This window comes from Rhinolophus sinicus, chromosome 1 (genome assembly GCF_057876585.1).
Source record: "Rhinolophus sinicus isolate RSI-liver-muscle chromosome 1, RSI-T2T, whole genome shotgun sequence".
Taxonomy (NCBI): Eukaryota; Metazoa; Chordata; class Mammalia; order Chiroptera; family Rhinolophidae; genus Rhinolophus; species Rhinolophus sinicus.
This window is the reverse complement of record NC_142501.1, coordinates 8,476,629-8,503,797: the sequence shown is the minus strand read 5'-3', so window position 1 is coordinate 8,503,797 and position 27,169 is coordinate 8,476,629. Positions and strand designations below refer to the sequence as shown.

The 27,169-nt window shown below is 53.3% G+C and overlaps 1 protein-coding gene across 1 annotated transcript; it reads right to left on the bottom strand.

Moving 5' to 3' along the window:
- Positions 1 to 27,052, bottom strand: RANGAP1 (Ran GTPase activating protein 1). Its single transcript, XM_019734535.3, has 16 exons — positions 26,848 to 27,052; positions 24,367 to 24,516; positions 18,621 to 18,748; positions 15,666 to 15,725; positions 14,755 to 14,934; positions 12,807 to 12,941; positions 9,083 to 9,241; positions 7,920 to 8,033; positions 7,455 to 7,554; positions 7,284 to 7,368; positions 6,102 to 6,291; positions 5,056 to 5,175; positions 3,544 to 3,646; positions 2,254 to 2,342; positions 1,886 to 2,007; positions 1 to 1,080 (listed from the first exon to the last, which is right to left on the bottom strand). Exons 2-16 carry the CDS (start codon positions 24,476 to 24,478, stop codon positions 1,011 to 1,013), a joined length of 1,767 nt encoding a protein of 588 aa, XP_019590094.2. The 5' UTR covers positions 24,479 to 24,516; positions 26,848 to 27,052; the 3' UTR covers positions 1 to 1,010.
- Between the last annotated feature and the right edge of the window lie 117 nt (positions 27,053 to 27,169).

The window sequence follows — 27,169 nt, the reverse complement described above, 5'->3', positions numbered from 1 at the left end:
TTGCACTGTTGCCACACATGACTTTATTTGTGAAGCCCCGGGCACAGCCCGGACACAAAGAGAACGAAGGGAAAAGCACAGGGCGTCATAGAGCCGGCTGCTCAGGGAGGGAGGGCCCAGGACATCTCAGCCGAGCCCCTGCCGTGTCCCCGCCCCAGGTCCTTCATGAGCGCCAGAGATGCAGCTCAGGCAGCAGTGGGCCCTGCCCCTGCCCCCAGGCTAGAGTACAGGTTAGAACCTGTCCAGGTACCCCTGCTGCTCGGCCTCCAGGCCAGTCACAGACACCTCAACAGCCAGGGGGAGGGCCACCCGGGGTCCAGAGCCAGCGCCCTCCAGGCAACGCCTGTTCCAGGACCCTCTGGTGTCTGCCCACTGGTTTCTCATCATGTCCACACAGCACAGGCACCAGGGTCTTGCCCTCTGCTGACCACCCCTTACCCACCCCCAAGGCAGTCTCTGCTTCTCACGCCAACGGGTCAGCACAGCAGGGATGGACGGTGGGGACTGCGGTGGCTGCAGTCCCAGGGCTTGGTGACAGGAAGCAGAGGCAGCCGCCAAGTGGGCAGCCCCAGGCAGGGCGAGAAATACAGCCAAGCCGTACAGAGACGGAGGGACAGCTCACGGGCAGCTCACAGGCAGCAAGTCCCCAGGCCTCAGTGCAGCCCAAGAGGGGAAGGAGGGCAAGGGGGGGTGGGCAGAGCCACCAGGACCTCCAGCCTGAGGCACAGATCAGCGGAGGCCCTCAGAGCGGTGAGTTTAATGGCAGAGCAGCTCCCAGCTCGCAGCCCTTTGACCTGGAGCCAGCACCCCTCCAGTGGGACTAGGGCCAGCCCCACAGGGAGACATTAAAATCCCAAACCCCGACAAGACGTACACACCAGCACGCGCACTACACCGACACACATACTCGGAGGACTGACGACACACGCGACAAAGACCCTCCCTGCCTCTGGCCAGAGTTCTTCATCTGAGGCCCTGCCCACGTTACTGATCCAGGCCGAGGGTCTGGTTTAGACCTTGTACAGTGTCTGCAGCAGGTTGTGGCGGGCGAAGGAGCAGGATTCCAGGGCGCCGTTGGGCCTGTGGGGAGAGGGTCAGTGGGTGGGTGGGCACCTTTGGGACCTGGGGAGCTCAGGCTGCAGCAGAGGGGGTGGGGGCCATTTCCGAGGCTAGAAATGTGCCAGACTCCATGTCGCTAATTCTCACAATGACTTTTCAAGGGAAATGCACATGGAGGATGGGGAGGGGCGGCAGGGGAGCTTCCCTTCTCCTCTGTCCCCCTCCCACTTGCTCCCAAGGTGCTCAATTCTCTTGAAGTGTGGCTGGCTCGTTGGAGCCCTTGGAAACAACCCACCTCTTGGTTGGGCACATGGGGAGACAGAGGCCGCAGGAGGCCCGAGGTCAGCTGGGGCTACACAGGCCTCAGCGAAGACAGGGACGAGCGTCCCCACGCATCCTTGGTGGGCTCTGGGGCCTGCAGGCCCCCCCCCCCCAGGATCCTACAGGATGAGGCTAGGGTGTCCATGTCTCTGGGTAGCGGCGTCCCCAGGGAAGGCCAGTGTGACCGGGCCTCTCTGGCCCCCAGAGCCACTCCCAGGGATGTTGCCAAGCACAGACCCTTGATCAGCTATGGGGGCAAATTCCTTAACTGACCCGGGTTCCCTCATCTGGAAAATTGGGGCCACTCCATGTCCTCTGTCTCTCACAGGGAAAGGCACTGTCCCTGAGCCTTGTGTCCTCTGGTGGACATGGGAAGGAGGCCTCTAAAGGGTAATGGGAACCCGAACACGGATGCCAAGAGCCTGGGAGGCCTGGGGGTCTCCCACAAGCCCAAGGGACCTGTGAGCTGACTCCCCTGGCCACGTGAGCTGACGGGCACACTTACTTGGTCACGAATGCCAACAGCAGTGGCACAAGGGCCTTGGGGAAATAGTCCTGCTGCACCATGTGGTTCAGGGCCATCAAGGGGCCGTACAGGTTGGCAACAGCCTTGACCTTGTCTTCACTCTGCAAGGGGAACGCAGAGAGAGGAAGGTGAGCTTCGGGGTCCCCTGCGAGGCCCTAGGTCTCCACCATCCAGCCCCTGCTCAGAGAGCCCTATGGGCAAGGTCAAGGAGCCAGGCCCAGAACAGAGTGGGTGACAGGCCCCAGCAGGACTTGTGGGATGGGGCAGGCGGGCGTGGCCAGAACACCCCCCCACACTGATGCACCCCACCCCCACACTCCTAGGTCCCCCACTCCTTGCAGACGAACCTTGAGCAGACCCATGTGGATGAGAAGTCTGGTGAGGAAGGCGTTGGGGTTGAAGGAGGCTGAGCTGAAGGCCTTCTTCATCAAAGCATCTGCAAGGCAGAAGAAGCAGGGGCAGGTGCTTCTTGTGGCAAAAGGCCGGCCACGGGTCAAAGGGCATGCAGCGCCCCCACCGCCCAGGGCTGGGTCCTGCCTCCTGCCCTAATCAGGAGGTGAACACAGCAGGTGGGTCGTGGACACACTCGTCTAAGGGGACAACTAACACCAGGGGAAGGGCTCAGCCTACTAGCTGCGACACCGTGGTCCTTCCCTCTCCTGGCCTCTCAAGTAAAATGGGCTCAGGGACCTTGCACAGCTGGGGCGGAGATTGAGTGCGGCAGATCAGCCCTGGAGGAGGTTTCAGCGATTTTGTGGAGGTGAGGAAAGAGTGGCTGAGGGTCTGCAGAGAAGCCATGGCCACTCGCTTCTGTGCGAGGTTATTCTGAGAAACAATCCAGGTAACTTGTTCCCACAAATGCCCACGGTGCTGGGATCTCACGGAGTAGACCTGGAGATTCCCACCTGGCCCTCACCTGCCTACCCATCCTCGCTTCCCACTGACCCTCCTGCCTCAATGTCACCCACAGTGCACCAATCCAGGAGACAGCACCCCAAGTGTTTGCAGTCCTTTCTACGCTTTTCCATGGGCTGTGCCCCTCACCTGCAGGCCCTTCCTCTCCTCTCTGCCTAGCCGAACCTGGCCCACCCTCGGAGGCTCAGACATACGCTCACAAAGTAGAAGATGAAAGGTGCTATAATGGAGGTAACAGAGAATGAGGTGGTGAGGGGCAAAGTCATGACACGCTTTGGGGGAGGTGGGCCAGAGACCCTGGGAAGTCTTAAGAAAGATATGGGGAAAGCAGGGTCCTCCATGAAGGGGACCGCCAGGTGCAGGGGACCAGTGTGCAGAGACTCAGCTCTCATCAGCCCTCCCGGAGAGGACTGCCTCTACAAGGGCCCTGGGGCTGTGACCAGCTGGTCTTCCTGCAGTGGATGCCCCCCTGGCCTGAGTTCCAACTGTATACAGCTGGATGGATTTGGGAAAGGCCTCAGCTTCCCCACATGCAAAAAACAGAGAGGAGAGCACCCAGCCTGCTCTATGCAAGAACCCAACAGAGGAACAGGTGGGAGGGGCCACAGAACAGTTCATATGTTAGCACTGGAACAGAGGGGTCCCAATAACCAGAAATGTCACCTGAGCCCTGGAGTAGCAAAGAGGCAGGAGCCACCCAACCTCCCCCCTCCCCACGTTACCTACGGCATCTTGAACTGCCGTGCTCACTGTGGCTTCGTCCTTGAACACAGAGGACACCTTCAGGAAGGCATAGACCACCTTCTCTGGGTCAGATGTGTCAGTCTGAGAACATAGGAGATAATGGCTGGTCACCAGGGGCCAGAGCCCTGGGCTTTGGCACAATGGACACGTGCGTGGGCTCTGCTGCTGGCTTGAGGAGGCCCTGGCAAGACAGGGGTCTCTGATGTGCAAGGACAGGTCCTGCCTCACCTACATCATGTCCTCACAGCCTGGCCTGTGCAGGTGTATCACACACAGAGTGAGCGAATAAGCAATCGCTAGCCTGTGACTCAGTGGTCCCCTTCCTGTAATCCAGCCTGAGGAAATAATCCAGAATGTGCACCAACATTCCCATGCAACAAAGTTTACGTCACCGACAACAGAGAAGATGGACACAAGGTACCCTGTTTCCCCGAAAATAAGACCTAGCCGATCAGCTCTAATGGGTCTTTTGGAGCAAAAATTAATATAAGCCCCAGTATATTATATTGTATTATAATTATATATTATATTACATTACATTACATTATATTATATAAGACCCAGTCTTATATTATAGTAAAATAACACCGGGTCTTATACTAATTTTTGCTCCAAAAGACCCATTAGAGCTGACTGTCCGGCTAGGTCTTATTTTCGGAGAAACACGGTAAACGTCCAGAAACTGGCCTAAGTGTTCCATCATTCATTGGGATCAAAGGCAGGAGAAGAGTTTTACTGACACAGGAAAATGATGAATGGTGGTAAATGAAAAGGTGGGCCAATTTAATCTCATTTATCCCGAAAAAAAAAGTACAGATAAAACATAAAAAGGAAATCAGCCAAAATGTCAAGCCAGCTCTGAGAGTGGGCCCATTTTATTTTCATGTATCACTCGCCCTCTTTGAACCTCAGTTTTCTCATCTGTACAGTAAGACTAACAGGCTCTCCATGTCAGGATGCCAAGAGCATTCACTAAAACCATGTCCAAGTACTCAGAGCAGTGCCCGGCAGACCGGAGGTAGTTGATAATCAGAACAGAAAGAAGGAAAGAGGAAAGAAGGAAAGGAGGGAGGGAGGGAAGCAGGGAGGGAAGGAGGGAGGGAGGGAGGGAGGGACAAAGCAAGAAAGCCAGAATGAGGGCAGCTTCTCTGCAATACACATGTGACCGCCACAGGCGCCAAGGGCAGGACAGTTGTTCTAGAAGCAGCTGGTCCTACACAACGTGTAGAGGAAGCCGGGGTGTGTGCATTGAAGAGAAAACGCTCCCTAATTCCAGTCATCTGAGGTGCGGCACGCCTGCCCTTGCTGTAGCCTAAGCGTGTATGCACTGGCACACTCATGTACGCGTCTGCATATTTAAAAAGAATACCTGGCAGCCCCCGCTCCGGTGACAGCCTCCCCCCTCCAGTCCCCTGGGCTCTGCTTGTCCCTTTGTTTGGCAGCTCCACAAGCTGGGGCAAGGACAGGTTTGCAGTTGGAAGTGCTGTTACCTGTTGGGCTATCAGCACAGAACTCTTAGGCCCGAGGCGCAGCAGTTTCTCCGGAGAAGGGAAAGCCAGGAAGGTGGAAATGTCTGCGGGAGATGGCGAGGACAGCACGGGAGCTGGCTCCTATGGGACAGGTGGCACAGGTGGCACTGTGAAGGTCTGAACCTAGACCCCTCACCCAGAACTTGTGCCCTTACTCTGGCCAGTCACAGCTCAGGGTCTAGAATTCTTCTTCCCACTTGTGTGCAGTTCCCCAACAGGTGGGGGACCGCCAGACACTGGCCCTGGCTGACTCCCAGTGCACGAGCCTGGCGAGACCAAGTGGGTCCTCACCATGACAGGCAATGCCCCAGCAATGACTCCAGATGCACTGGGGAACCCAGTGGACCCACCAGGAAGTGGAGTCTAGCCCGAGTACGCATGGGCAGTGAGCACCACAGGTGCCCAGAGAAAAACTACAAACAGAAACACCCAGCCATTTGTTGAAATGCTTCCAGAAAACTGGAAAAGCAGCCAAATTCAACATGAGTAGGGGGGTCCTTGGCCAACCCAAAGTTCTCCAAAAGCTTCACTGGGAAACCTACGAGGGAACAGGATGAATGAATTAGGGACATGGCAGCCCTGACTCCACCAGCATCCTGGCCAGGTAAGGGACACCAAGGGCCCAACGTGGGTCGTGGTCTCAGCCAGTTTATGGAATAGGGGCTGTCCCTACAGGTCACTATGATAATCCACTGATAGGCGGGAAAAAGAATTTCATTTTATGTTTTTTTACTCTCTTCTTTTATAATACTTCTGTGCGTTTTATAACACACATGATGCAGTAGCAGTACCTGTAAGTAAATACATCCACACTGAGGTCAATGCAAATACAGATAAAATAGCTACATTGGATGATCCTTTTTCACTCATACGTAGGAGCTTGCAATCAAAAACAGTTTGTGGACACTGGGCTTAAGTGGCCTCTCCCCTAACACCCTGTGAAGAAGTCTTAGGGTTTCACGTTCAGGAGACCAGGCTGTGATCCTGGCAAACACCAAGGCACTCACCCCACTGTTAGAGTCCAGAATCTTCCTCGAGAGTGTGGGTGACTCCTCTCCTTGCCCTCGCTGCTGTGGCTCTTCCTCCTCGTCTTCCTCCTCGTCCTCCTCTTCCTCCTCATCTTCCTCCTCGTCCTCTTCCTCTTCCCCGTCCTCCTCGTCCTCATCCTCGTCCTCGTCGTCGTCACCCTCGTCATCACTGCGGAGCGGAGTTGGCTAAAGCACAGCCTCCCTGCCCAGTGGCCCATGCCGGCTCGAGGCCTGGCTCTGTGAACCCAGACTCCAGCTGGGCAGGGGAGCAGCTGCTCCCAGGGTCACCAGGGGGCTTGTCACTGATTTCTCAGCACCCGGGGAAGCCCATGCTGAGAATCAGATCTCGTCCCTGTCCCAAAAGAGCCCCCAGTCCCACTGGGGATACAGAGAAAAGGAACTGTCACAGGGGCTCAGGGTCTGGCAGGAATCCTGCCCAGGCTGAGCACCCAGGACGGTGCCACCCATGTCTTACTGACCATAGGAAGCTACAGTTGGGGGGATGGGAGAGGTAGGGGTTTCCCTGCCCAGCCCCTACCCCCCGAGGAAGGCGGGTACGTTTCCCCTGGACCCTAAGCCTCTTGAGCCCATCTCCGTGTCCCCAGTTCCTAGCAGCAGCACAGGCTCTAGCGCTGAGGGGACACAAATGATGCTCTCACAGTGAATGAAGCCAACTTGGAGATCAAAGGGGCAGAGGGAGACAGGTGCTATCGGAGGAGGCAGCCTGCCGCCGCCCCACCCCACCCCGGTGGGTTGTGCAGACCCAGAAACCCCCACCGTCTGCCTCGGTCCTTTCCTTTCTAGAGTCCGTCTCTCAGACAGAATGTAAAAACAAGTCTGAGGCCCCCCATCACTACCCTGGCCTCACTGCTGCCTGCCTTACCCATCAGCATGGGATCAAACATCGTCCCTTCAGAGCTCCCCGACTCACCGCTCTCCAGGGGCTTCTATGTCCCTTTGCTGAATGTATGGAAAGTTGATTATTCTGGGCCCCTGCCCACTAGAATGAAGCCCCACAGGTCAGCAGCCTTCGCCGCCTTATTCTCATACCCGATGCCTCCTGAGCACAGTGCCTGGCACTTAACAGGAGCTCAACCACCCTTTTTTGAATGAACAGAAGTATTAACAGGAACACCTGAGCCTGAATGCCCCGCGCACTACCTGAGGGACGCCAGCACCCTGGCCATGTTGAAGCCGTCCAGCATCTCCTGCAGCTGCTCACAGCCTTCTTCTCCCAGGGCGTTGCCTGTTCACGGGGGAGGGAACGGAGGGTCAGGGTGGGCGCTGCGGCCCGTGCAGCAGGCCCGAGCCGAGGCCACCGCCCCTACTTACCATTGAGGTCCAGTTTCTCCAGCTCGGCCTTGTCTGCCACGGCCTCGGCCACAGCCAGAGCGGCATCTCTCTTGATTTCACAGAACGACAAGTTCAGCTCCTACAAACAGGAGGAAGGGGTAGTGAGTGGCAGGCAAAGACGTGGGCCGGGAGCCCAGAGCCCACTCGGAAGCCTCCATTTCCCCAAGGGAGGGTAAGACAGGCTTTACCCTCCAGCTGAGCAAAATGACACCAACAATACAAACAACATTATTCACCCAACAACATACCAGGTACTTACTCCCCTCATCGCATTTTTAAAATGAATAAGCTGCGTTTCTGAGGTGAAGAGACTGGCACATCACCAAAGAGGGAGGGTGTGCAAGGACTCAGGCCCCCATGCCTTTGAAGATCAGACCTTCTGCCACCGCCCCCTCTCCACCCACCCCCCCGCAGTGTGGGGGAAGCCTCAACCCCAGAGGGCACCTTCAGCTTGGGCAAGCCCCCGTGGACAGCGTCTGCAATGGCAACGGCACCCTTAGAGCGCACCAGGCAGTCCCCAAAGTTGATCACCTCCGCTTGCCGTAAGGTCTTCAGGGTCTGCAGGGAGGAAGTGAGGGCCAGGGTGAGGGTCAGACCACACCTTGCCCTCCATGAGCCCATGACACAGCCCGTCAGTCACCACACCGTCCTCTTCTGTATCCAGTCTGGCCTCCTCAGCTCTTCTCATCAGCTCCCTGTTGGCTAAACCCTTCTCCACCCTAGTCCCACATTACAGCCAGAACCCTTTTCTGGAAGCACCGATCTGACTATGTCACACCCCTGCTTCAAATCCTCCATGGCTCCTGATTACTTACAGGAGAAAGTCTCAAGGACTCAGCAAGGCCACATGGTCCTGCCCGCCTCTCTTCATCTCTTCCAGCCCTCAAACATACCTTGAACCCTGGTCACGTCAAACTAGGACCAATTAAGCAAGGATCCCGCTCATCTCTGAGCCTTCCCACCTGCTGCTGACACCTCTGCCTAAAACACCCCTCTTCCCACCCTCTTTGTCCGGAGAAAAGTCCATTTGTCCTGTACAACTTGACCACAATGTGACCTCTTCCAGGAAGCCTCTCCTCGTGGGATTTGAACTTCTTGTGTGCTCCCCAACACTTGCACACCTGTCTGCTAGCACCGCGCAGCAGCAGGGCTAGCCTTTTGGGGGGCATGGAGCCCTGCCAGGTTGATGGGGACCAGAGAGCCCTCCCATGCAGAGGCCCCAACAGCCAGCCAGCCACTGTGTTCGCGACCCTGCACTGTCACCAATTAGCCACTCCCACCCTTCCTTGAACCGGGGGCTTTTTGAAGGCGGAGTCTTTGACTCAACTCCAAGTGGCCTGTGACTGGCACAGGGCTGCACAGACAGGGGCTCAATAAACAGAATCAATGAAGAAAACAGGCTGAAGTGGCCTTACGGACACTCAGCTGCCCAAGAAGGGTGCAGGCTAGCTCGTGACATATGCCCTGCTCTGGGCATGTTTACACAGCTGGACCCACAGGAGGCGGGAAGTGGGGCAAAGCAGCCACTGGCTGATAGGTTCCCGGCAAAGACAGCAGCCAGACGCTACTCGCCAGGGCCTGACCTGGCCCTGCTGCACCAGCCTCACCTTGGCCATGGCCACGGCACCCTTCTCAGTGAAGGTGTTGTCGTTCAGGTTGATGACCCGCAGCAGGGGGTTGATGGCGAAAGCCTGGGCGAGGGCAGTGACGCCAGGGTGATTGATCCCATTCTGTGGCATGTGGACCTCCTCCAGAGTCCCGATGATCTGTGAAGAGCAGCAGGGAGAGGAAGAGGGGGGCACCTGAGCGCCAGTGCCATCCAGCAGGCAGGAGGGCCGCACTACACACAGACACAGGGAGGGGCTGCTGTCAGCACAGGCAGGGGCTTGTCCGTGAACGTTCTGGGCACAGATCAGACCTTAAAGCGCATTTTTGGGCATGGCTGCATCTGAGCCTCTCCACATCCTCATGAGGGAGACCTACCTGGGACTAGGATCTCCACAGGACAGAGAACACTAGGGATCAGAGAGGCTAAGTGATTTGCCCAAGGTCACACAGCTATGAACATAGGTTTTTTAGTCTTGTGTCCTCTGCACGGTGGGGACCCTAGACTCTGGCCCGGTAGTCAGCCATGGCTCTTCTCTGCACAGTGTAGCTCCAGTTGGCCTTTCTTTCTTGGGGTCCTCCTGCCCTATTTATATGACTGGCAACCCACATACCATGGCCTTTCTTGGGGGTGAGGAGGGGGACTTCCATAATCCACCTAGCCACTTTTATCCCAACCTTTTGATACTTCTCTCTGCCTAGAATATTCCATCTTCTCATGTGTTGGTATTTTCTTGGTAGGCTGACTACTATGCATTTTACAGCTGTCACTTTGGAAGCCTCCTCTCCCAGGAAGTCTTCCTGGATTCCGCCCCCACCCCACCCCCAGCACAATCCAGTGCTCTTCTTTTGTGCTCCCAGAGCACTCTGTCCTTCCTCTATCATGGTGCTCATCATCCTGGAATAGCAAAGTCACTTTCTTGTCTGGACCCCATCAGCCCCTGCGCTCTCCAGGAGAGGCCCACATCCCAATCTCCACAGCTACCTGGGACTGGGCACAGGCCTAGCATAATTCTGCGCCTAAGTAGGCACCTTCTGTTGTCCCTGGGTGCTCAGCAAAGCATGGGGGCTCACAAATAAACACAGGCATTACAGCCTAGAGAATACAGTCAATAATATTGTAATACCTATGTATGGTGTCAGGTGTACTAGACTAATTAGGGGGATCACTGCATAAATTATACAAATGTCTAACTGCTATGCTGTACACCTGAAACTAATATAAAATAATATTGAATGTCAACTGTAATTGAAAAAAAAGAGCACAAGATTCATGAGAATTTAAAAATAGCTTCACAAAGATTTCAAGTAGAGAAAAAAACAAAAACAAATAAACACAGGAAGGCCAACTGAGGCATATTACTAGTCAGCGCTTCTTAACATTTTCTGTGCTATGGACCCTTCAGGCCATCTGGCAAAGCCCCTGGGCTCCTTCAGGATAATGTTTCTAAATTTTAAGCTAAATTATATGGGATAACAAAGGAAATCAATCTGATTGGAAGATAGTTATCAAAGTATTTAGAAAACCCCCAAATGTGTGCTGTAGTAACATAATGTGCTTATAAAGGCACTAAAAAACAAGACCCAGGGGCAAGAAAAGACCTAGAGGCAAGTCTACCACTACTGTCATCCTTGATGGATGAGCAACAAAGATTTCCATATACCAGGGTGCCAAAAAAATGTGTACAAGTGGACACTTAGGTCAACGTTGCTCAAGCAGTAGTTCACCATAATCAGAAGTGTCTGGACACGGATGGTAACCACTTTGAGCATCTTTTGTAACTGCAGAAGTCAAACATGACTTGTGTTTATCTTTTGTTATCGGTATACATTGAGTGTTACAATTTTAATACAGTTTTCCTTTCTTAAAATGTGTATACTTTTTTTGGCACCTTCTGTATTTGTAGTTTAACACAAAACATCTGTGATTTCTATTAGTAACAAAATCAGAGATTTCTGAAATCTGTATTTACAGCTGAAGGTAATACCGTGTTTCCCTGAAAATAAGACCTAGCTGGACAATAAGCTCTAATGCGTCTTTTGGAGCAAAAATTAATATAAGACTGGGTCTTATATGATATTACATAAGACCCGGTCTTATAGTAAAACAAGACCTGGTATTATATATTATAGTATATTATACTCAGTCTCATATAATATAAATATGCCACCCGGTCGCATATAATACATCTTCAAAGAGAAGATGATCTGATCCCTGTCATTCCTGTGTCCCAGCCCTTCTCTCCTTTTGATCAGAACATGAGAGGGGAAGGGAGACAGAAATGCAGACTGGCATTCTGCCTTTCCAGAATCTGGGACTAATATAAGACCAGATCTTATATTAATTTTTGCTCCAAAAGACACATTAGAGCTGATTGTCCGGCTAGGTCTTATTTTCCAGAAAACACGGTATTATCTTTTAGCTATCTTAGTGACCAATAATCACGCAACGTCCCCCACCCATGTTCAAAGGCTCCCTGAATTCTCTCCAGACTATTGGGATCCCACGGACCCTGGGTTATGAACCCCGTCCTAAGAGCTCCAGGGGACACCTGATGACAATCACAACATATCCCCATTCTTAGTGCACTGGGGACAGCGGCTGCAGGAAGGGGTACAGAGAAGGCGTGATCTTTAACATCACGATGTTTACGGGGATGGTAACTAGGCTCCTCCCACTCCAGAGGAGGAGGAAGGAGCTGCCCCGTGATCAGGGGTCCGGTGAGCCACAGGCCCTGCTCCCGGGCTCACCACTCTGCTTGCGGCGGTGAGCATCAGCAGGTGGGCCGCCGTACGTGGCAGGACTGTGGGGGCTGCTGCTCTGGCCCAAATACCATTATTGCTGCTGGAATATTGTTTGCCCAAGAAAACATTTAAATTAAGAGGAGGGGGTGTGGGGACAGAGCCAGGAGAGCAGTTTCCAGACTCTCGACCTCACGTGGAAAGGTGCTGGCTCGGGTAGTAGTTGGCCATCAGCTGTAACCAGTTAGCCATTGGCCACTAATATAACTGCCGTGGCTACGCTGGCAAGGGGGTTGGTTGGTTGGCAGAGAAACGGGCAGCGGATTGTGGCTAGCAAGTGGGGTTAGCAAGTGCAGATGGCGGGTTGCGAATCGGTTGATCCTACTTCCTATGTCTCGACCAGCTGCCAGTGAGAATATAGTGATATGACTCCTCTATCTATGGCTCCGTTGTTGTTCCTTTTTGGCCTCACCGTATCCTGCATTCTTGTGCAGGGAGCAGGAGCTGAGACCCTGCATTACAGGGGGACAGACCCCAAAGTTCCCAGCCCCATGGGGGCAGGTGTGGTCATCTCACAGAGCTCACCGCCAGGGACGCCCCAGCAGTGGCGGGGGCGGGGGGTAGGGAGGCGGAAGGGAGTAGGGGATAAGGACACCCGCGAGCACTTCAGCACCTGAGCCACTGCTCCTGCCCACCTCTCTGTCTCAAGGGTCAGTCTGTGCCCTGCCCACTAGAGGCCAGACAACCTGACTAGCACTATGTAGGCACCGCCACACCTGTTTCTGAGCTGGCAGACATCACTCACTGCCTCGGGCAGCTCCTAATCACGCAACTTTCCAGACACGCACGATGGGCATCTGCCTCACTGCAGAATGGGCCAGCAGGCTCAGAGAGGGGAAGCGGCTGCCCTAACGTCGCTCAGCTACGTTCCAGAGCTGGAATGCACACCCAGGACTGTCAGTGTAATGGGCAGAAACCACTCACTCCAAAAGCTTCTGCCAAGGCAGTGGCTCCGTCGTTCTCCAGGCGGTTTCTGCCAGCCACGAAGACCTTCAGGGCCAGTGGCTTGCCTTGGGCACTGGATTTTCGGTGACATTCAGTCAGGGCTGCCGCCAGGATCTGTGGGGAAAGAAGCAAAGGGCCCAGGACTAGGCAGGATGCCCTTTTCCCAGCAGGGCAGCCACACTGCTAAACTGGTCTTCAGCCACCCACTGGTGGTGGACACAGGGACGTGAACTGCTCAAAAGCACAATGGTCACCCCTCACGTGTGCCCAGCACCTTTCAGTTTCCAAAGGGCTTTTACTTCCATTGCTTCATGTGCGTGTCCTACCATCCTGGGGGTTTGGCCTCATGTTAGAGATGGGTGATTGAGGCCCCGCGGGAAGGGAGAGACCAACACTGAGCGGCCAAGTTCACGCCAGGTCTGGGGAAGCGGCTTCACAATCAGCCTGTCACAAGCCCTCTCTCATGAGTCCCATTTTCCAGCTGAAGCAACTCAGGGTCCGGGAGGAACAGAAACTTTCCTACGGTGGCTCAGCAGGTGGCTACTCTGGACCAGAACCCAAATCTTCCAGCATCTCTTCCATACACCCCAATACCTAAGGAGAGCTGGCCAAGGAGACTATGGCCCCACCATACCCATCTGATACACGCTGGTGTCCAAAGCAGGGTCTCAGCTGCTGTGGGCAAAAACCTAAAACCCAGTTTGCCGTCCTTGGGGTGGTGCCTGGAGTTAGCTTCTAAGCTTCAGTGCCCAGGACTGCTGCCCGGCAGAGGCGAGGTGATGGGTGGAAGACTGCAGCACCTGACAAGGGCGGCTCTGGCTCTCCCAGCACATCACACTGTAGGTTGGGCTGGACCTGCTTTTTGTGCTGATGCAGACGTTTTTATGTCCACACACACACACACACACACACACACAGCTTATTACCCAATTAGATTGGGTGGTGGGGGGAGGGCTAGCTGAGATGGGCATGGGAACGTACCCCTGCTCTCCCTCCCATGGGGCAGGAGGTGCCAGGCACCCTCTGCAGGGGAGGCACTCTGGCTCCTCAGCCTGGGCCTCTGCCAGCATCACACAGGCTCCTCCTGCTGCTCTGACGGGTCGTGTGGATGCAGGTTCAAACCCCACATCCATGCCATACTAGCTACATCATCTGGGGCCATCGACTCAAGATATCCAAGTCCAAGCCTAGTTATCTGAAAAACTGGGGACAGCATCACCCACCTGTCAGTGGAGTGGGAGAACTAAGATAATACATATAATTCATCTTCAAAGAGAAGATGTCCCAATCGCTGTCATTCCTGTGTCCCAGCCCTTCTCTCCTTTTCAGCAGAACATGAGAGGGGAAGGCAGACAGAAATGCAGACTGGCACTCAGCATGTCCAGAATCTGGGCCTAAAGGAGCCAGAACGGAGCAAGAAGAGAATAAACGGCTGCCTCCCTCAGTGCCTTCCCTCTGGGAAGGAAAGTGGGGCTTGTCTACACTGACCAGCCTGACGGACTGTCAGGAACAAAGGTGAGCTGGGTCATCTCCTCTGGGCACGCTCCCCATGTGCACACGCCAGGCCTCGTGTGGTTCTGCCAGCTGTTCCAAGGGCACAGCAAGTCTAGGGGCACCCAAAGCCCTGCGTTTTGCAGAATCAGCAGATCAGAGCACGTATGCAATACTGCCTCTGCGTTGCCAAGGCAACACATGAACAGGGACAGTTGCTTGGCAACCCCACCCTCAAGGACACCATCTCCTCTCACCACTGGCCATAGGCTGCCACCTTTGAGGCTCTTCTCCTTTGAAGAGAAACAACAGGCAACGATCCGAGATGGTGGGTGGCTGACAGTACTTACTTCAGAGGCAAGTGTATTATAGCAGGGGACTGAGCAGGGAGGAAGGGTGAGAGACAGTGGGGACATGAGGGAGGCCGCCGACCCACCTTGCCACCACCGATGCCCATGCCACAGTTGTTGAGCTTGAGTTCGTGTAAAGTGAAGCAGGCAGAGCTCTTCAGCAGGGCCTCGAAGCCTCGCACGCCGTCAGGCCCAAATGCATTGTCACTTAGGTCCAGCTCCACCAGCTGGGCCCCAGCTGCGATGAGTCCTTCCCCTAGTGAGATCTGGGCATAGAGGGAGCTCACGTCAGTGTCTAAGCCTCCTACCAAATGCTGCTTCTGTGCCAGGTCCACTGCCCTCAGGGGGCACCCAGCTGGTGGGGAACTGGCAGACACAGATCACTTCAGCATAGAGCTGTCACATTATATACCCAGGACTGGAAACCCTGTAGAGGGCTCCTAATTCTGTTGGGGCATGGGGCTTGGTGCAAGTGGGGAGTTCAGGGAAGGCTTCCTGTAGGAGGAGACCTTGGAGCTCAGTCTAGATGAGAATCAGCCAATCAAATATGAGGAGATTCCAGGCAGCAGTAGAAACATGAGCAGAGAGACATAAGCATGACGCAGCACTGTGTGTGCTGACTGAGGTCATGAGGAAGCAGAAACTCAAGGTGCAAGGGAGGGAAATTCCAGGACGAGACAGGTCACTATGTAGGGAGCGACATCCACGGTGAGAGGGAAACCAAGCAGCTCAAGAACGAAACCCAGGAATCCCTGGTCTCTGCTGTCCTTCCTGTCAATAGACCTCCCAGTCTCTCAGGGCCCTGGCTCCCCGCTATCACCTGCACTCCCACCTGCCCGTCAGCACACAGGGCAGATGCTGTGCTTGCCTGGCTCCCGTTTCAGCATCTCAGTCACCCACAGGACATATCTTAGTGTCCAGAAAGGAAGTGTGAGAAAAAGACCTGGGAACTGCCCCAGGGGTCCCGTGCCCAGGAGCAGTGGCCTCGTTCACTTACCAGGGCCGGCGGGATCTCGGACCGCAGCCTCCCCGTGAACATGTCGCTCCAGTGGCATCGCTTGGAAGGAAGAAGAATTAGCTGAGACCATCAGAGGTGGCCTGCGGCAGCACCTCATCTCATAAACTTGGACCGCAGAGCACTACAAGACTTCTCAATTTGGGCTTTGTCAGTGAAAAGCTGGAGCAGCTCTGGCCAAAGCTGGTGGGACCTGAAGACCCCCAAGGGCAATGGGGGCTCAACTGAAGTGTCAGGGAAACACCTCATCTGTCCAGCCCTCTGGTTTCCTGGGAGGGAAACAGGGTTAAAGGCCCCAGGCCCCATGGCAAGGCAGTGGCAGGGGCAGGACCAAGATGGCTAAGTCCTCCTTTCCAATGCCAGTTTCCCATTCGGTGTGAGCTACAGCGACATGTGACATGATTTTGGGTGGTAGAGGAACAGAAAAGTAAAAATATGGGATCCAGCAGCGAGGAAGTTACTCTTTTTTCGAGCTTCTTTTCAACCCTCCTGACCTCCTCCAGGTGACCTCACTTTGAGGCTGGCGGGTCTTACCCACGCCCCTACTTCTGGTTTGTCAAACAAAGGTGGAGCAGGCCTCAGGCTCAAGGCCTTTAGGTGGCAATGGTAAGGGATAACACTTTCCATTTATAGAAGAGGTCATGTTTATTTTTCAATTACTTCAAAGTGAGCTGATTTAAAGGAAGTATTAGGTAAATGTCACAAAGACGGGGGCCACACAACTGGGTCGTCTAACACACTGGCCAGCACTGGCAGTCTCCATGCACACACGCCTACCCTCTAAGTCTGGTTGCTGTGTCCAAAATAACTCTAGCACCTCCTGCCTTTTCTGGACCAAACCTGGAAATGAGGGGACAAGGGGAGGCACCTTTCCCCTGAAAATCCAGCCCTTAAAATGGATAAACTAAATCCAACCTTAAGTTCTAGGGAAGCTGGTTTTGTAGAAGGTAAAGCAAAATCACTCACACACCTGGGTCTCAGGAGACGCTCTGTACAGGTCTGCTCAGTGAGTTACACTGGCACGCAGGCCAAGACAGGGCCACCGCCTGTGCACCAGAGCCCCTCACAACTGGCACCTCTCCTAAGCTTCCGAAATCCAACTCTGATGGGCTGAGGGTCGGCAGGGGGCCCCAAGGCATAAGGCCTGGGTTCTGAACCCAACGTAACTGACCCCAGCCTGCCGCTGTCGGTCTCTGACCTCTGGTATCCGATCTTTGAAAGACTTTTAGGCCTCACGACCTCCAAGTGGGCAATAGACCAGTGAGGAGACTGGGCTGATATCTGGGCTCCAATCCCGACCCACTGGGACGTGTGATGGCGGGGGCCACACTTTTCTCATTTGTCACGACCTAACAGTGCACATGGCTCAACAGGGCAGATAATACCTCATTCCGAATCAGTACCGTGCCCAGGGCACGACGAGCGTCAAGGGCAGCTCCCACGTGCCCCTGCCCCAACCCTGGGCTCCCTCCTGCACAGAAGCAAGACTAAGATGCTGGGGTGGGGTGACCCAGGGCAGAGGTCTGCACAGGGTGACAAGATGCACATGGCACTCCCCCTGGCCGAGCCCTCTCATAACAGCAGCCTGCATTTGGCCATCACGGCAACCTCTCTGGGAGGAAAAGCTTCATGGAGGAGCCAGACTCAGCTGAGTTTAGTGCAAGGCCACGTAATGCAAATAAGTTGGTGATGCTGGAGCTGGAACCCAGGTCCCTGGATGCCAAAGCTCAGCTCCTGTAGCTTCCAAGACCAGCCACATCTGTCCTATGCAGTCACCAGGCCGGACCGGACTCTTTTGTTGGAAAATGTCCCAGCCTCCGCTCAAAGAAAGGCCAGCCCCGGGCAGGCGAGCAGAAACAGTCACAGCCCGGGCTGTTAACCTGACTGCGATCTTCCTCAGGAAACAAACATCAGAGGAAGTGGCCTTTGATGTTTGTTTCCTGAGGAAGCTCGCAGTCAAGCCGTGACCGGGCAAAAGCTCAGTTTCCGCTCGTGACCCCCAGCCCCGTACCCTTCTGAAAGCAGCTGTGCCATGGAACGAGCACTGGACTCGGGAGTGTGCAGCGTGGCCCAGCCACTTAGCAGCAGTGGATCCTGGACTATTTGCTCAGCCCCTCTGAGCCGTACTTCCATTGACATACAAAACAGAGAGTCTATATTATCTGGGTTGCTGTGAGGATTAAATGACAGGTGTGAAGAGTCTAGCACAAACCTAGCCTTACACAAATTGAGAGCCGTTTTCAGTCTGAAAGCAAGGCTCTTTCCTCATGACTCTTTAGAGGCTTTAATTACGCTGGGGTTCCTGGGAAGGGGGCATGCAATGACATCTTCTTGATACCCCCCTTTTCTCAAAGAGCACCTTGAAGTACTGGTGTTCAGTGGAACACACTTTGGACACACTAGGAGGGGCGCCACTTGGAGTTAACCTATGGGAAAGAACCAGCCATTCAGCTGTGTGGCCGCCTCGGGCTGCAGCACCTACCCAGTCCACCAGGGGTCTGACTCCTCTATCAGGCAATCTTTGGTCTGGAGCTCCCTGCTGGGCGGGCTGAGGGTTTGTGCCCATAGGGAGGTTCCCAAGGCCTGATTCTGTGCCCTCCCCTCCTCACAGATACCAGATCTGCAAAGCAAGCTGAAGGCTCTCCCTGTCTGGTTCTGCTCTTTGCCTCTTTGCCTTTCACGTGTGTTGCCCCATAGACCTTACACTCCTATGTAACAGCATCTCAGTGTCTGTTACTCAGGACCCAAATGGACTCGTCATGCAGGGAGAGGAGCCCTGGCCAGCAGAGTGCTCTGGGGTGGCCAGAGGCCAGGAGCTCTCCCTGGTGACAGCCGACCAGGCCAGGGCCCGGGGGTCTGGACACAGCTCGGGTGCTGGCCGTGGGAGCGGAAGCTTGTCCCCAACCAGTCGGGGCCTGCTCATCCTGCAGATCTCACCTTCAACTCCGATTTCTTCTCCAAGGCCTTGGCGATGACCCTGGCCGCTTCCACGCCCACCGTGTTGCCCTCCAGGCGCAGAGCCTCTAAGCCGTCAAAGTCTTCGATCTCCTTAATCACATCCTTGGCTGCTCAGGACCAAAGAACAGAACTTCAGACTTTTGGAGTCACAAGCAGTGAGGCAGGAGAGAGCCTGACCACTACCCTGTCACTCACAGCTCCAACGGCAATGAGCCAGGCCCTGGCTTACCAAGGAGACGCACACAGGCTCACCGTGCAGCAGGGGCACAGCGACAAGGGCAATTTCTCTGTAATGATGTACGTGTAACAAGGCACGTACAAAAGATCTGGGGCCCAGGGAAAGAGCGACTGGCTGCTTAGGGTAAAGAAGGTGCTTGGGGCACCCGTGAGGAACGTGCGTGGAGTGGAGCTTCCCAGGGCAGGAACGCAGCAGGCCAAGCAGGGAAATGGCCCCCCAGGCACCACGGCATGAAGGCTTCCAAGCGTTCAGTTATTCATGTTTGGGGTGTTCATTACTGTATTGTTTTATTATGATGAAAAATTCCAAACAACCTAAATGTCCATCAACAGAGGGTAGGTAGATAGGTTAATTCACTAGGGTACAGTTACACGAATGTCATCATGAATGGTGACACGGGTGTTTGACTTAAAAAATATTTGTGTTATAGTGGTAAGTGAAAAATGAGGTTTTCCGATGGTATTTGGACAGATGACACTTTTTTTTTTTTAAGTCAAGTTGTTGTCCTTTCAATCTTAGTTGTGGAGGGCGCAGCTTAGCTCCAGGTCCAGTTGCCGTTGCTAGTTGCAGGGGGCACAGCCCACCATCCCTTGGGGGAGTCGAACTGGCAACCTTGTGGTTCAGAGGACACGCTCCAACCCACTGAGCCATCCGGAAGCTCAGCGGCAGCTCAGTTCAAGGTGCCGTGTTCAATTTTAGTTGCAGGGGGCACTGCCCACCATCTCCTGCGGGAGTCGAGGAATTGAACTGGCAACCTTGTGGTTGAGAGCCCACTGGCCCATGTGGGAATCGAACCAGCAGCCTTCGGAGTTAAGAGCACGGAGCTCTAACCACCTGAGCCACCGGGCTGGCCCCAGATGACACTTTTAAAATGTTGTATTTATTCTCTCTCTCTCATATTTATATATATATATATATATATATATATATATATATGTATGTATGTATATATATATATATATATATGTATCACACACAGTTTTAAAATGTTGTATTTATTCTCTCTCTCTCTCTCTCTATATATATATATATATACATATATATATATAACACACACACACACACACACACACACACACACACACAAAACAAAGTCCAGAAGGATAGAAACCAAATATTAAAGCAGTTATCTCTAGGTGATGGGATTATGGATGATTCTGTGTTTTTCCATCACGTGCAATAAAATGTTCTCAATATATCAGGTTATAAAGCAGCTTTGAAAAGAATTTGTAATAGAGTGGCTGGATGACTCAGTTGGTCAGAGCACCATGCGCTGAACAACAGGGTTGCCAGTTCAATCCCCGCATGGGATGGTGGGCTGCGCCCCCTGCAACTAAAATTGAAAACGGCGACTGGACTTGGAGCTGAGCTGCACCCTCCACAACTAGACTGAAGGACAACATGTTGGAGCTGATGGGCCCTGGAGAAACACACTGTCCCCAATATTTCCCAATAAAAATTAAAAAAAAAAAAAAAAAGTATCTGTAATAAAATCAATTATTACAAAAAAAACAAAAGGAACTCAGATACTTTTAGGAAAACAAAAAGTCTAGAAAATGTACCAAAATTAACAGTAGTTATATCCCTGGGCTGTGTGATAATGACGATATAGGCTGTTTTTTTCCCCTTCTTTCAGTGTTTCTGTATTCTATAATGAGCATGTATGAACTTTATAATCTGAACAAAACACACCAGTTACTTGAAACAGAACAAAATCTAGTCTGGCTGGCACAAGATGGAGTGGGGTGGGGTGACATGGCAAGAAAAAACGGAAATATATATGGGAGATAAAAGTTTGAATTTGACCTTCTGGGTTACAAAGTCTACAGAGGGTCTAGAGCAGGGGTGTCCAAACTGCAGCCCGCAGGACAACTGCGGCCTGCAATCCATTTTCAATTGGCACGCAGCAAATTCCAAACATATATTTACTTTACTTAAATAAACCCGATGAGGCAATACATACTTCACCTCGAGTGAGTGGCCCGGCTGTTTGTGTATTTTACCGCATATGGCCCTTGGTGAAAACTGTTAAAAAAAGTTTGGACACCCCTGGTCTAGAGGAAGACGGTAACATACAGCCTGTGAGGGGCTCCCTGAGCTGTCCGAGCTGGGGGCCTCTGCACACACCTGCCTGCCTGCCTGCCTCCCTCTCCCCTCCACCTCAGCAGTACTTCCTCAGAAGCCCTTGCTAACCTCCCAGCCAGGTCAGGTCTCTACAGTCAGTATGGCCCCCGATCTCACACTTTACCACTGTCTAAATGATTACTTCATCATTATATGGTGACTTTGTCAATACTGTCTTCCTCACTGGGTCATGAGCTCCATGAGCAAAGGGACTGGCTCTGCCTCCCTCACTACTACATACAGACAAGCATTTAACACACATTTTACACACATGAACTCATACATCCCTCACCACATCTAATAAGGTGGTTACTGCTACGTCTGTTTTACAATTGAGGACATTGAGACACAGAAAAGGTAAGTAAATGCCTACCAAGGTCACACAGCTAGAAAGTGGTGATCAGCATTCATTTTCCATTTCTCATTTCACGAGATGGAAGGCTGGACAGGTATGAGCCTCCCATTTTCTAGAAGGGAAGGCTGAGGTTTCAAGGAATAAAGCAACTCTGCCCAGGAGTTCAGGGGAAACGGCAGCACTGGGCTTCAGACTGGTTTTCCAAAACTGAACCTATGTGCTCCTCTCCAGACCCTTGCTTCTGCGCACAACCACGGACTTCATGCAGCCCCCAAGCAGAGAAGCCCCTTAATCCCTCCCCTACTCTCCTGGGTGATTACTCTGGAGCTGGCACCCAGGGCAATGGCTGGAATGACCTTTCAGCCTTTTAGAAGACCTGCTCCAAAAGGGAGCCCCCTTTAACATCCAGGGACTGGCCAGGTCAACAAGGAAAGAGGAGAGCTACTCAAGGGCATGTTTATGTACTCCTTAAAAGCAATGTGAAGGCCAGCCCGGTGGCTCACATTGTTGGAGCGCCATGCTCCAAGGTTGCTGGTTCGATTCCCACATGGGCCAGTGAGCTGCGCCCTCTGCAGCTAAGATTGTAAACAATGGCTCTCCCTGGAGCTGGGCTGCTGTGAGCAGCTGGCGGTCAGCATGGGCTGCTGTGTGCCGCGGTGGGCTGCCATGTGCTGCCAGGAGCGGCTGGTGGCCAGTGTGAGTGGCCGGCAGCCAGCGTGAGCGGCCAGCAGCCGGCGAGAGCTGCTGTGAGCGGCTGACCGATGACTGACTGCCTCAGCCAGGGAACTGTGTCCTACACAACTAGACTGAGAAACAGAGGCTTGAACCAGAGTGGGAAGGGGGGCTGGGCGGAAGAAGGGGAGGAAAAAAAAAGTCAATGTGACAAGAGATGTCAGGGCCCCAAGGGAAGACAACTTATGTTGTATAAGTGATCTAAGTACAGAAACACACAGGTACTGTGCTTTCCACAAGTTCAGCCCTGGGCAGAGTCTCAAGCACTGACCAACTCTGGAAGGAAATGCACCAAAATGGGAAGAGTGGGGACAACAGAGGGTAGGGGTCTCAATGAGTTTCCTCTCTCACTTGGTTTTCAATCCAAATGGAGTTTAACCAACTGTCATGAGGCTGAGTGGCAGGGATTTCTCTTTTTAGCCTCTGCCACCTCACAAAGTAACAAGTTCCAGGTGTTTATCACTCTGCCATGTAAAGCAGAACGGCCTTTCTTTGTCCTTAAATGACTTCCTGGGGAGAAAAGGGCCTTGTTCTAATCACCAGCTTCATGGCCTTGCACTGGCTCTTGCCTACCCCTGACCGCGCTGGCTCACTCCCAGCCAAGATGGAGTCCCTTTCTGAGCCCATGATGAGGACGTTGTGGCCTCAGCATAGCACTCAAGGGCCGCTGTCCTGGGCTCGCAATGGGATTCTGACTTTTCTTCCAAGCCTACCTTGTGAGTCTCAGCTCCTGTGTCTACCTCACGTGGTTCCCTGCCTGCTGTGCCCTTTCCCCTTCAAATCTTCCTTCAAGGACAGTTCAAACACTACCTCATCCAGAGACTTTCTAGGCCCTCCTAAGCTAAAAAGTGATCCCTTTCCCCTGCCTTCCGGTCATGTTTTTCAGTGTCTACCTCCTATTAGTTATTTGGGTACCTCATTCCCATTCCAGGTTAGGAGCTCCTCAGAGGCTGGGACTATAAGCAGGGCATCCCCGTGACCTTATAAATGGGAAGCCACATGTACAGCCTGGGCTGGTGAAGTGGTTATCTGCATGGATTTTAGGGCCAGACAAACTTGAGTTCTAAGACCAGCTGCATTACTTACAGCTGTGCCCTTAGGTAAGTCCTATCACCTCCCTGAGCCTCAATGCTCCAATCTGCAAAATGGGAATGAAACCTACCTCAAGGGCTTTTGGAGGATAAACTGAGATACTATTTGTATGGCACTTAAGACTCTGCCTGACACAGTGTTCAATGAATAGCATTTAATAGCAAATTCATGTTCACTGCACCAAGCTGAATGTCTACTGAGAAGCACAGGAACAGGGATGGATGCAGCTGGACCTCTGTGAAAACCCTGGCTCTGCTGTTTACCAGGTGTATGACCTTGGGTTAAGTCTCACAAGTCCTTTTTCCTTATTTATAAAATGGCAACATTTCTACCTTCCTCTCTCAGGGATGATGCAAGGATCAAAAGTAATAAAAGCACAAGGAGGAACTCGGTAACTTTTAAGGCCCTGTAGAGAGATGTTAGGAATGTACATCACCACACTGCCAGCAACCCAAGGACTAGAGCAATCTCTGACCAGCAGAGGGGAGCAAACCTGGCTGTACACCATGACAAACAGGCAAGTCCAGACTAGTTTCCCTGGCTGGGCAGGGACATCGAGAGGCCTATAAAATATCGACATAGGTGCCTTCACTTCTAGACACCAGGGGATTCAGGGTTGGTCGGTGCCAGCCATGTCTTGGCCAGGGAGAGAGAGAAATGGTCTACGTTCTGATTCCTAGTTCTCTCCAGTCTTGGCGCCTGGACACAGACAGGAACATCCAGCCTCTCCAGGGGACATTAAGCTGCATGGACCAGACCTCCCGAGAGGGTCTGGATTGTGGTTTTAATGCAGCTCCATAAGGGCCTCAGCACTGGGGAAGGTGATAGGTATTCCCAGACCAGCTAGGGATGGTGGGGGTGGATCTGAAGAAGTCAGCGACTATATCATGGAACTGCCACTAACTGCGGTCCCTCCAAGAGAAAAAGGGGTCCTTCCCACCTGTCAGCCAGAACAGTCACGGCCAGAATGCCCACTGCAAACAAGAAGACCAGCAAGGAAGCCTATGTGTGCTCACGGCAAATAACCTTTGAGCCTCACAGTCAGATGGGCCCAATGCTACCTCACAGAGCTGCAGGGACAAGTTATGTGATTATATAACTAAATGAGCCTGACAACCAGTAAAAGTAAGTGCTCATTTGCATACTCCCTTTCCTCCCTTGGGCCAGCCCGCACAGGAACTCACCATCTTCTGCAGTGTTGAGTTTGAGGCTCTTGCCCTTGAAACTCAGCTGTCCGCCAGCCACCTGGGTTTTGGCTAGCGTCTCTGCCAACTTGGCAATGTCTTCAGAGGCCATGCTGGACACGTTGGGGGGCTCCCCTGGAAATCTGCAAACTGAGGAAGCCAAAGTTTCATTAAGGGAGAGGAGTCCCTTGGGGTCTTCCGGTTGGGGAGGGCAGGATAGAACATTGGCTGTTTCAGGGGCCTAAGCCCTCCTCCCCTGCTTTGGAAATCCCAAGAGCTAAACTACTGAGGGAAATGAAAACAGCATTAGGGAAGGAACAGTTCTAGAAAGGTGGAAGAGGTAATGAGAAAGCAGAAAAATCATATTTCGCCTCCGAAGAGTTACCATCTCACAAGTCCTCCTGTGCCCAAGTGCCCCAGCTGGGCCACCTAGCAAAGCCATGTAAGTTGCCCCCAGTGAGTGGCAGTTGAGTCCCAGACCCGGCTGCAAAGAGTCTGTCCCTAGCACACACCTGCCTGATCATCTTGGCTGCTCTCTGTTTGAGGGTCCCATTCCTCAAACAGAACACAGATGGCTATGGGATCCAGGTCATCCATGCCAGAGAATGCCCCACTACCCACGCTGGCATGACTCTCAGGGTGGGGTACAGGGGTCAGCCCACTGCACATCTGGTTTCACCCTTGGCTAGGAGACAAGGCAGCCCATGGGGGTTGGGCCTCAGGGGTTCCTAGGAGACCAAAGATTTCTACATCACATCACAACAGTCACCATCACAATACACCAAGGGCAGAGATGCTGGAAAAAGGAGCTTCCAGCCTAGAGCTTAGCAGACTGGCCCAAAGGACCACATTTCCCCAAAGAGAAAATGGCTAGTCATTAGGGGAGACGAAGGAAGACTGATATGGAGGATAGAACAAGGAGATGCCCACGAAGACTCCTTCCTATCCAGAACTTTCTCCCCCAGGCTTCTCATACTCAAGACACAGTTGTGATAGCACCCCAGCCCCAGGCTTCCTCTGGGCCCAAATAGCCAGTTTCCCTCCTGTTTCTTATCTTAACTCTTATCACCCTGGTCTGTCTGTATGTCTTTATCAATAAGCATGAATTATTCTGGGTAAGGAGATGTCCACTCATTCATTCAAAATTTATTGAGTACTACTGTGTGCTGGGCATTGTTCCAAGTATCAGGAGTATAGCAGTGAATGAAACAAAAACCTGCCCTCTTGAAACATATGTTCTAAACAAGATATTTAGTATCTTAAATAAGATACTCAGTGTCTGGTAAGAAAAATAAACAGTAAAGGAACCGGGTAAGGAATTTTTTTTTTTTTTTGGGGGGTGCAATGTGTAGAGGAGGATTATTAGGAAAGAAACAAAGACTCGAAGGCTATCAGGGATTGGACCATGCAGATACCTGGGGGAAGAGCATTCTTGCAAATGCAACATGGGTTCTTGTGGGGAAGAGGAACTTCACAGAGGCCAGTGGGGCTGGAGCACAGAGAAAAAGGGAGGTGAGAGAGGAGAAAGAGAATTAACAAGAAGCCCAAGTCACAAAGGCCATTTAAGAACTGGCTTTTATCTGAGTGACAAGGAGAGCCACCGGAAGGTTTGGAGTAGAGGAGAGAGGTGATCTGACGTGTTTTGACAACATCACTCTATCTGCTGCTTTGGGCCTGGTATTTAGTAGGTGCTCTAATGATGAAATGAAACTGAATAAAAATTAGCCTGAAACCCCACCACGTCTTGCAGTTCTGGGAGGGGACAATTTGAGGCTAGAAAAATGGTGGTGAGGTCTCCAGATGGAATAGGAACACAACTTATCAGCTGGAGGAAAGCCCATCCTTCAAGTCTAACATACACACACGATCAGCTTTAAAGACTAAGAAACCGAAGCACAGAGCGGTGAATTCATTTGTCCAAAGTCTGCAAAGGGGCAGCGACAGAGCAAAAAAATAGTCGAGACACAAACAGTCCTCTCCCTTCTGCGCAGGGGCGTCACACTTTGAGGTGCACATCCATCGCTTCTGCGAAGCGTTAGCAGTGACCCACGCTAATTCCCGGGGGCGCGGCGCCAGCTCAGGCCCTCCGCGGGTGCGCGCCTACTGGGAGGAGGCGGCGAGGGAGCGACGCGCGAGTGTGGGCCGCAAATGACAGGCGGGTAGCGCGGGAGCCGCACCCGGGAGCCCTGGCAGACGCGCACCGCCCCCAGTTGACACCGACGCTAACAGGAGACGCCACTGCTGGCAGCGGCGGGCTGGGCGGCCCGGGCAAGCCAGACGCCCTCTCTGTCTCAGTTTCCCCACTCGTGAAAGGGACCAGCACCCCCACTTCCACCCCTCCCGGCTCTTGGCCGCCAAAGGCGCAGGGGAGAAGGCGCTCAGAGGCGTCACACCTTCCTCGCCTAGTTCCAGGGCCACGCCGCCCTCCCCCGCCCTCATCCCAGGCAGGTGATCGGGAAAGGAAAGGGACCGCGACCCTACCGTAAACAGACGACGCCGCCGCGTGGGGCCACCCGAGCGCGCGCGTCCGCCCGGCGGGGTGGGGACTGACTTAGGGTCCGGGTCAGGTCAGGTCGGGGTCGTTGCCTCCGAGTCCTGCGGTCCCGATGCCCAGCCCGCCTGTCAGCTCCCCACTGCGGTTCTCGCTACTCGCGTCTCCGACACCACCTGCTCTCCGCACGGTGGCGGATGATGGCGGAGGAGGAGGATTTTGAAAGCCGGCAGTTTCTTCCCTCCGATTTGATTTGTTCGAGGCTCAGGCGGCTTCCCCTGCCCCCTCGCGCGTGGCCTCTCGGGTATGGTA

Coding starts and splice junctions, on each gene's coding strand:
- RANGAP1 (XM_019734535.3), bottom strand. CDS start 24,478: ATGGCCTCTGAAGACATTGCCAAGTTGGCAGAGACGCTAGCCAAAACC. Junction 9,242..12,806: donor CCTTGGCAGAAGCTTTTGGA/GTGAGTGGTTTC, acceptor TGCTCTTCACAG/ATCATCGGGACTCTGGAGGA. Junction 7,555..7,919: donor GGGGCTTGCCCAAGCTGAAG/GTGCCCTCTGGG, acceptor TCCTGTTTGTAG/GAGCTGAACTTGTCGTTCTG.